At 35.4% G+C, this 9,929-nt stretch overlaps 1 protein-coding gene across 3 annotated transcripts; it reads right to left on the minus strand.

The window, feature by feature from the left end:
* Positions 1-5,140: 5,140 nt before the first annotated feature.
* On the minus strand, positions 5,141-9,202 carry LOC21410441 (chaperone protein dnaJ 16). Of its 3 annotated transcripts, none has more exons than XM_010102218.2 (11): positions 8,805-9,202; positions 7,647-7,770; positions 7,252-7,446; positions 7,070-7,174; positions 6,727-6,777; positions 6,536-6,625; positions 6,343-6,451; positions 6,095-6,243; positions 5,957-6,010; positions 5,648-5,867; positions 5,141-5,557 (listed from the first exon to the last, which is right to left on the minus strand). In XM_010102218.2, the coding sequence occupies exons 1-10, from the start codon at positions 8,939-8,941 to the stop codon at positions 5,652-5,654; spliced, it is 1,230 nt and encodes a 409-aa protein (XP_010100520.1). In that variant the 5' UTR covers positions 8,942-9,202; the 3' UTR covers positions 5,141-5,557; positions 5,648-5,651. The 3 variants fall into 3 exon arrangements, with proteins under 3 accessions (XP_010100520.1, XP_024023962.1, XP_024023964.1); XM_024168194.1 differs by having other exon boundaries at positions 5,141-5,572; XM_024168196.1 differs by having other exon boundaries at positions 5,141-5,578.
* Between the last annotated feature and the right edge of the window lie 727 nt (positions 9,203-9,929).

Raw genomic sequence — 9,929 nt, forward strand, 5'->3', positions numbered from 1 at the left:
TTAGAATTCAAGCTCAATCCGCCCAACCCACATAACAGGGCCGGGCTTCGTTCTTTTCAAACATTATATTTACTGTAAAAACTAAAAACGTTATTACATTTTTCTCCATTAAAATATTCCATTAGTTCACCCCAAAAATCAATCGACCTAGTAAATCAGTGGCAGCGAGCGAGAATTTCCCTCTCCCAACACACTATCTTGTTTGATACAAGTATAAAGCCTCACAATGAACCGAGCCCAATTTTCTCAAAATTTAAGAAAGGTACACAGTTTGTGATGATTTTGTGTAAGTCTATTATTTACACCATTTTAAATAATTGAGTACTATCATAACTTTTTGTTTTCTCTTTATTAATAGAATATGAATTGTTTTATTTATTTTTTTTAAAAGAAAATTACATTTAATTAAAAACTGATAAATAGTCATTTAGGTATAATACTAATGACCTATTAAAGAGACGACCGCACGCTTGAGACACGAAAACGAGAACACATTGACACACAAATAATGAGCACACATAAGACTCGAATTAAAGAAACCCCTCCCATCGAAATATGCTTTCGAGTGATAGAGGGACAAATCGTCAAACCCTACAAAGAAGGGACATCTACATGGCATAGATAAAATTCTAGCTGGACCAAGACAACCCTAACAGTTGAAATACAAATAGCCTTAAGTCGATCACCAAAAACTAACAACAAATAGAAAAACAAATGAGGGTCGGGTGGGGAGACCAACGCCCTTATTACAAACACGAAAATTACATTAAAAAAAAAACAGAAAAAACCTTTGATCATTGCCGTTAGAAGCCTTCGATGAATGGCAACCGGCCAATGGGTTGTCAAGGGAAATAGCCAGTCAAGAGATCTAACCCACCAAACAACAAAATCGCTTCGAAATGAAGCTCATTTGTTCGGCTTCTAAGCTACAAACCGGTTTAGATCCACCCAAATGGAGCCACCATTGTTAGCGTTTATGCCCTTAGGAATAAATGTAACAATGTTCTTTGAGACATTTTGACTATTAATAAAGATTTATACATTTCATATATCTAAGTATTGTCCTTTTTATGTTCATATTAGTTGAATGTATGATAAGCAAACTGAAAGTCTGAGACTGTCATTCTAAATCTTTAGGTCCTGCATGTAATGTGAAGAACATGCGGAAGACAAGAATCTAAAGATAATAGTCTAAATCTTATGATCCACAATCGAGGGAATAAAGTTGGGCGCTTTATTCATGTTAAGATTGTTATGTTGTCTACTTCCTAACGGAGACGGCTTGTCTTGGTCGTCGGAGGTGGAACTCCATGGGTGGAGACATTGATATAGTTTCTAATGGTGAAATCTATATTGGATTGGACCAAAGTTGAATTGTTTTAATTAATAATTCTGTTTGAATAAAACAATTCACTTTTGACGAATTATATGTTGTCATATTAATCCTGAGATGGATAATAAACCCGTATGCTTGGCTTGTATCCTTTGATGTACCAAAGGGAGACATCCTTACATTATTTAAAGGTACGCTTATCAGTACATTGGGGGTATGACTCGTGTATGCGTAGATTCATTATTTATAGATAGTGGAATCCATAGGTCTTACAAAGAGTCAATGATATCCTCTTATGCATTATCTGTGGATTGAAAAATACGAGCGCTCGGCCATTAGACTACTCTGTGCTATCTAATGGTTTACTATTTGTAATGGTACGGATAGTGTTTTTTCTCATGGTGTGATAATGGTACATAAGATAAATGTAATCGGGAAGGTAAAACGGAACTTGACCTCAAGTTGATTATGGATATCCTATGGGGATGAACACTAATTTATTGAGTCATGGACGAGAGCTAATCAGAGTTTTGTAAATACGCTATATAAATCGAGAATGCAGCTCTAGGCTTTTAGTGGAGTAGCGCTAGACTTTTATAATCATGAGACGGACTTGTTGGTTTACAAGTAGCGTTGTGATTATAGGAGCTTGATTTATATATGTCCATCGGGTCCCTTTCCTAGCTCACATAATTTTCTGTAACGATACAGTGTATTTCCTACATATTGGTAACTTGTGTTTTTTCCTGTAAAAGAGGTTCAAAGTTAATATGAGATTGATTAATTCATGAGTGATTTATCGGGTGAATTAATTGATAAATTAATTCTAGATAAGTTGGTTGAATTATTATTTTAAGAGTTTTTTAATATGAGAAGACTATTATATAACTATTTTGATCATGCAACTTCTCTATTGGGTTGCTTGAATCAAAATTGAGGCTCTATGCAAGTTTCCCATGTTGAAAAACTAGAAAAACAAGTTTCGTCAGTGCAGACAGGTCGACCGGTCCGGTTGACCGATTAGTGAAGACAGGTCGACCGGTGAGTTATAACGTCTCTGTCACCGGTCGACCGGTTGTAACGTAAAATGCATGCTAACATGGCAAAATCGACTCTGTAAGGGAGATAAACTTTAGAAAATCTAATTGTTACGGAAATATGACTTCCTAAACACTATAAATAGCCTATTAAGTCACATTATTCATTAGATCACTTGAGAGACTTTTTGGAGGCTATTGACAAAAGATTCCTGAGAGAAAAAATTGTTTAATTCTCAAGAACAGTTTTTTCTTTGGCTCTCTTGTGATTGGAAGGAGATCAAGAATACCAAGAGGAGATTGAACGACGTGTGCCCACCCGCACTCCGATTGTGGAAATGAGAATAGCAAAGAAGACCAGTTGGTTAAGGCTCTTCCGGTTGCTGTTTGGAATGCTTTGATCTGTCAGACGTGCAGTTTCCTAAATCTCAAAAGGTATGATTTAGATCTTTAGTATTTATGTTATATAGCATCATGAATATGTTCTTGATTGGCTTTGACATTGATTTAAATTTTTAAAATTCCGCTGCGCACTCGATGTCATTATTTTCTAACAACCATACCGTACACTACAACCACCAACGAGGCGAGCCGAAGGACCAAGTTTCATGGTCGGGAGCCCGGTAACGCACCCAGAGGCAGTCCCGCAACTCCGGCCATCGTTCACTCTTTTTTTTTTTCTAGTTCGAGTGGGGGGTTGAGAGAGAAAGTTGGAATTGTTTAGTTGAGTATCTTGCATATTTGCCCTATGAAGAGCAAGTCCCTGCGGGTGAAAATGCCAACTTTCACCTTCATAATTATGGCCTCGACTTCTACATCAGCAACAATACCAGGAAGGAATTTAGCAATTTCTAATCTCCCGTTTCTTCATTTGGCTGAAAAAAGTGGACAACCGTTCTCTTACCCTTTTTTTTTTAAAGAGAGCCTCTACACATCACGAATAAAATTATTATTTACATCTCGAAACAATTAGGTGAGGCACGCGGCTAAGAAGTTCATGCTTGCAGATGCAAAATTACTAAAAAGTCCAAACTTTCTCTTCAGTTTTCTTCTTTCTTCTTTGTATGTATAGCAAACTACAACTATTTATCTTTTTCCTCTTAGCTCTTCCGTATCCATCATCCATCAAACTCTTAAAATCAAAACGATTATTTGATTTTGGAGAAATTTTTCTTGTTGCCAGTTTGAAGTATTAAATTTTCCGTACTGATTTGATATTTTTTTCCCCCTCCTATCTACTATTTCACGAAAATGGTTCTAAGAATAATTTATGTGAAAGGGGAAGAAGAATAGTAATGCGGCCATGTATACCTGCTTCCTATATTCATGAAATACTTTTAATGGAAAATAACAAATTCAGCCAATCTCTCTTTTGCTCTATAGAAGAAAAAAAAGAAAAAAAACTATGTCAAGAAGAACGGGGAGACAAAATTTTTGAATTTAGTTAAAGGGAAAAAAATAGAAGTAGAGATATCCAAGAAACCCAAGACATGATTTTGTATTCCTTTTATTTCCTTCTATTAATTTCCATTAATTTGCTAAAGAATATAATCGCTGGTTGTGCTATTGTTGGGAGAAAATTAACGGGCCATGCGAAGTCCTACCAAGATTGACTAGGTTGAGCAAAAAAATTGTAAAGAACTTTGAATTTTGAACAGATATTTGGTTTCGTTTATTTTACCGATTGGAGTTTTTAGTTTTAGATTTTTATAATAAAAAGCTCTTAAAAAATGTCACATCTAACTTTTTTTTACTATAATGAAAAGCTCTCAGAAAATGTCACATCTCAGCTCGAATTAAAAACTCAAACTCGTAAAGTAAACGAGGTTGGTGAAGAAAAAAAAAAAAAGAAATAAGAAGTGTTTGTATGAAGAAATAGATTAAAGAAAAGAGAATGAAAACTATAAAATATTGCAGTGTGGAATTGTCAAAATGTTTCACATCACCTATTCGTGAAATTCCAGTTAAAACTTTTCACAAAGACTAGCATTTTCCTTTTTTTTAAAAGCAACTAATTGGAAGTTATGACCAAGAAGGCTAACGTGTTGTTGAAACAACAATCCGAATCAAAAAATTCAATTCAGATTGTAATTGAATGTTCAAATTAATCTTTAGTAGAGAATTAAATTAAAATAATTCAAATTCTTGACTTTAAAATTGATCCCACCTCCTAAATAATTTTATTTTTTCTCTTCCTCAATTTTATGCTTAAAAATATTATAACTTTTTCGTTTTAATTTTAATTGAGGTAATTTTTTTTTATTGTGTTTATAATAAAAAGAGTTACAAATACCCATCCATATTACATTTTTTTAATGTCATTCACAATAAGATTTTATAAGATTTGGTACATAATTCTAATGACACTTTAGTTCAAATTTTATTCTCAATATAAATTACAATTTATTTATGTATTTAAAAATCAGTTCAAATCACAATTTAAATCACCACAATTCAAACTAAATCTTATAATCTAAACAGCGAACCAAACAAAGCCTAAGCAAATTGAAGCAACCAATGCACTGATTCTCTTCCCTTTCATAACGACGACAACGATGACCCAAAAAAACAAAAAAGAAGAACCCAATCAGCATTGACTTGGGAAAAAGACATAGTCTAAGGCCTTATTCATTGCACAAATTTGAGTTTTTAATTTTAATTTTACTACAGTTAAAAGCTCTCATAAAAAGTCAAATCTGACTTTTGTATTAAAGTGAAAAAACTCACATATAATCACATTTAAACTCGAATTAAAAATTCAAATCCGCAAACTGAAAGAGTCTTAAATTAATACAGACGTTCGTGGAAGATAACTGAGAAGAGACTTACTGCTTACTTTTACGAGAGAAAAATATCTCCCAGCAACGTGCCATTTCTCCATTTTCTTTATCCAAAAATACAAGCAATCAATGAGGCGATGAACGGACCTCCATGAATAACTTACGTAATTTACATGTGTAACAGATGAAATGCTGAAGAAAAGCAACAAGAGAACTACGTAGACATGAAAGAATACAAGAAAGAATTTTACAACAACGAGTTGCCGAGTTGACACGATACAAGTAATGGAGCCATCTCACCGGAGTCCCAGTCTCCACTTCCCCAATAAGCCTTTGGGACTCCTTTTTAGTCCTTTACTAGGCTTGCGCGTATGCGAAAGTGAAACTACCGCAACAAAAGAGCTTCCCTGTCCGACACAAAGCTAACTCTGAATATACAAATCAGCTTATCATGAATAGACGAATTCGATAACACAAAAGACAGTCATGATTCTCACCCTGTCAGCACGGCTTCCTCTTGTCAACCTTTAAATGAATGTTGTACCACTTCTTCTTCTTAGGCCTATCTCTTGTTGGTTTCTTATACCTCCCTTGCCCATCCTCACTAACCTCCTTGGATGGACCCTTGTTCCTGTTTCTACTTGAACTCCGTTTCATTGGAGGAAGAGTTGTATACGAGGCATGTATCTCATTCCTTTGCTTGAGCAGGTCGTCAATCTGTATAAAACAAACATTTTAAAAAAGTTATTAAAAAAAAAATACGTAGACACTAGATATGGTTAAAAGACCAATGTACTTTAACTCACCTCTTGCATTTCTTGCGCATACCTACTGGTCATCTCCGTAAACTGGGCCAGAACCTATCAAAACAGAACATGAAAACTAGTCGAATATAAAATTTATATGCGTGCATAAGTACTGCTCATGTCATGTCAAGTCCAGACCTCTCTGTATTCAGCTTCAAATTTTGACAACTCCACCCTTTTTGATAGTATTTGTCCTTCGACAGCCCTTAGATTCTCCTTTTCCTCAAAAAAAGGTTCAGCACAAACAGCTTCTATTGTGTAGCTTGCACTTTTAAAAAAATTGTCGCCTAGAAGAATTTTCAAAAATGAAAGACAATGGCTTATAACCATGGTTCAAAACCAAACTGCATAATAATCTAAACTGGACACAAAATCTTTTGACAGACCATAAACAGAAAACACGTGGGTTCCAGCCTTCAGTTCGTTTATTTCACATGGCTGAAATCCATCTAATTTTTTGAAGAAGGCGGCATCAGGATCCTTTGCAGCAGTTATCTATAACAAAAATTCAAAACCAAATTCGGGTTAAAAAGCTATGAACTAAATCTTTTACAAGACAAACAAATGATGACAGCTTACCGAGTTGACTGTTTGATCCAATCGGTATACTGGAAAACAAAGAAAATACATCCCAGCAGATGTAAGCTTTCCGGTTTTTGCACTGTCCTCCTAATAAGAAACAAGTTGTCCATGAGAGACTTGAACAAACAAAATACACCCCGTCGACTCTACAAGGAGGAGAGAGAGAGAGAGAGATGGGTCTAGTGTACCTGTAGAGCAAGACTCAGCCCACTATTCCCTTCCTGGTCAAAGTACAATAACTAGAAGAGAAGCATAGCATTGAGTCAGTTAAGTTGTAATTCAGTATGTACTTATAAAGCAGATTCATCTACACTTCAACCAGAAATAGAAAATGATCCATACAAACTTCCACACGAAAATAGATTTCATTATAGAAAGCAACTTTTTTTTACAGAAGTTTTGACAGATTTTCGAGGGAAAGGAAAAAAAAAAAAGGAAGAAGAGAGTGAGAGCGGGGGGAATCAAAGAACAGTAAATAAAAAATTAAGCAAAGTCCGTTCAAAAATTCTGCAAGAGATTCAATGAATCAACCTTAAACTTGCTTTTGTCAGATGATTGCACTCGGCAAACGAATCCAGCTTGTGCCTCCTCTTCAGTAATTGTAACGGAGTAGAAGTGAGCACATTGCTTTTCAACCTATTAAAAAGAAAAATATAAATAACGTTGCAAAGAACAGTAAAAAATTAACAGGGAAAAAAAGGTAAAGACCCAACCTTTCTGGATATAGGCTGCCCCAATGGAAGTGGACGAATAGTGACCATGCCATTAAGTGCCTCCTCTAAAACCGTTGCTGATACAGTGGTCTTAATTGGAACCCCAAGTTTACTGAAAAGGGCAGCAAACATGGTGTTGACTGCTCCCAGACTTGAAAGATCTAGTTCCAATTCTTGACTCTCTGCTTCAACAGCCTAGTAAACAGATAATGCAACCATGTCAGGCACCGATTTTCTCATTTAATCAAAATAAATAATTAAATTCTCATGATAGCTAATTAGCTATAAACAAATAAAACAACCGGAATCAATAGATTTCCTGAGTAGCAGAGTGACAAATATGACTGGTTAGAAACACAGGTCAGATTTTATATATTTATTCAATAATATCATACCTCAAATCCAGCTGTATCATACTGACGCCGTTTATCTGGGTCAGACAAGATATTATAGGAGAATGTGACCTCCTTAAACGTATCAGCTGCTTCAGGGTCATTTGCGTTCTTGTCAGGATGATACCTGCAATGATTTGCTTTAAGCCACTTAAATATTGCTACTTTTCATTTTAATAACTTAATGAGACTTCGATCTCCATCTCCTTACCAACTAGACTAGGTAAAGGCCTTTTAACCACATTAGCAATGGACGTGAAATGTAAAGCAAGCAGGTTGATAATACAGAAAATACAAAAGCTAAACAAATATCAGATGCATAAACCTATTCCAATCAATATTCATCTATAGGTAACATTGTAACCAAAAGCTCGTTGACCTGAAAGAACAACGTGTATCCAAAACAGTACTTTTCCTCTACTTATAGTTTAGGTCAAGCCCAGCCGACATGTCATAGAAAAGACCAAAAGAGCTCAAATATGTTTTCAACATTCCTACAACAGGCCAAAATTTCCCTAAGAAATTTCACACGTGGACTAATGGCGCTAAAGAGCTCAAAAAACGATCATATAAATGCAAGCGAAAAACTCAATCTTTCTTCACGTGCATATGCTCAAGCAAATGTTCCAATTGGCGCTATCTTTTATCGACTGACGAATCAGTCGCTTGATAAGCTAATTGAAAGCACCTTACAGTTAATCAATAAAGTAACAGCTCCTAGTTTAACAAAACAACTAGATTTAAGGACCAAAACTTTCAGCTACCTATCCCTAAGTTCACCCATCCTTAATAGCTGATTAGTCCTATTTGCTCGCAAGAACGCTCTAGAACCCCGAATCGATAAGGAAAAAGGGAAAGACTGCCATCTTTCTCAATCTTCAACAAATTAAAAAAGGAAAAGTTACTAAACCATTCATTTCCCTTCACTTCTGTCTGCTACATCTTGTCGGGAGAAAAAAAAAAGAAAAAGAAAAAGAAAAACAAGAAAGTTCGAATTTTGAATGCAATTAAAGCTTAAGCTAAAGAAAACTCTTCAGAAGTAGTTAAATCTCTTCTCCCGGGAGAGGGCTAAGGGAATTTCAAACTCATTAAAAAAAAGAAAAGAAAAAGAAAATACTCATAGGCTAAGAAAAATTGAACAATTATTAAGATATAACATACTTGAGAGCCATTCGTCGGTAAGCGCTTTTGATTTCCTGATCAGTGGAGTTCCTAGAGACGCCGAGTACCTCGTACGGGTCCCGCCGGAGCTGCTTCGCAGCGTCATGCTTCTCCGATTTCGATCTACTCGCCGGCATTCTCGAATCAGTCGGCGATTCGTACGCGAAAAACCCTAAAAATCACCCAAAAAGATGCTCCGAAATCGTCGAACAATCCACGACACCGAATCAAAATTCACCTCATTTTACGCGAATTTCTTGCGAAATCAGCCTCTTCAACAGCCCAGAGGAAACCCTATAAAACCAGGACGGAACAGAAGCTCCATGCACCTCCGAGCTGGAGCTCGCTTTGAGAGAGAACCGAAGAGAGAGAAAGAGACAAGACAAGAGGACGAGAAATTGGAGGGGAAATTAGGTGTTATATTGTTATTATATTAATATTTAAAATTATATATATACATTTCACTTCAAAATAATATTTGAAAATACTTTCGAAGAGAATTTGAATGTCGATAAGGTACACGGAGTGCGTAGAAGTTAGAACGCATGTGATGTTGACGTGGCGCTTCCTAAACAGCGTGCATTAAAGGAGTGCGCAGTACGCACCAGGCGCAGTTAAGATTGGGCCAATAAGAGATTTAATTTAAAAAACGTTTGATTCATGCACTATAATTTAAATTATGGTATGAATCTCTTTACTAGACGTATTTTTAATTTAAATTTTATTTGCATTAAAAAAATAGGAATTTAATTTTAAGAGAGGGCATCGGGTTCAAAATTATGAGGCCATCAAGAAATGAATGCTAAAAAAGCTAATGAATTGAGATCGCAATCAGTGGGTTGGACTGAGAGAGAAATCTGACCTCAAATTCTAGATTATTTACTTTTTGTATTTTTTAAACTATATTTTGGCTATATTATATACATATTTTTTGCTTTTCTTTCTGGGAAAAATGATTAGACCATATGGAATGAAATGGACCCAGCTAAGGAAAAAGTTTGAAATCATATTCTCACTTCTTGCAGGGATTGCATTTTTAAGTCCCCAAGCTACATTTGTTGTTATTTTAGGAAAAGAAATTGTGAAAAAAGGGGAAAAAAATACAGTGCGGATGGTGATGAGGAG

The sequence above is a fragment of the Morus notabilis genome, unplaced genomic scaffold (genome assembly GCF_000414095.1).
Source record: "Morus notabilis unplaced genomic scaffold, ASM41409v2 Scaffold99, whole genome shotgun sequence".
In the NCBI taxonomy this organism is placed as follows: Eukaryota; Viridiplantae; Streptophyta; class Magnoliopsida; order Rosales; family Moraceae; genus Morus; species Morus notabilis.

Coding starts and splice junctions, on each gene's coding strand:
- LOC21410441 (XM_010102218.2), bottom strand. CDS start 8,941: ATGCCGGCGAGTAGATCGAAATCGGAGAAGCATGACGCTGCGAAGCAG. Junction 7,771..8,804: donor TACCGACGAATGGCTCTCAA/GTATGTTATATC, acceptor AAATCATTGCAG/GTATCATCCTGACAAGAACG. Junction 6,244..6,342: donor CCACGTGTTTTCTGTTTATG/GTCTGTCAAAAG, acceptor AAATTCTTCTAG/GCGACAATTTTTTTAAAAGT.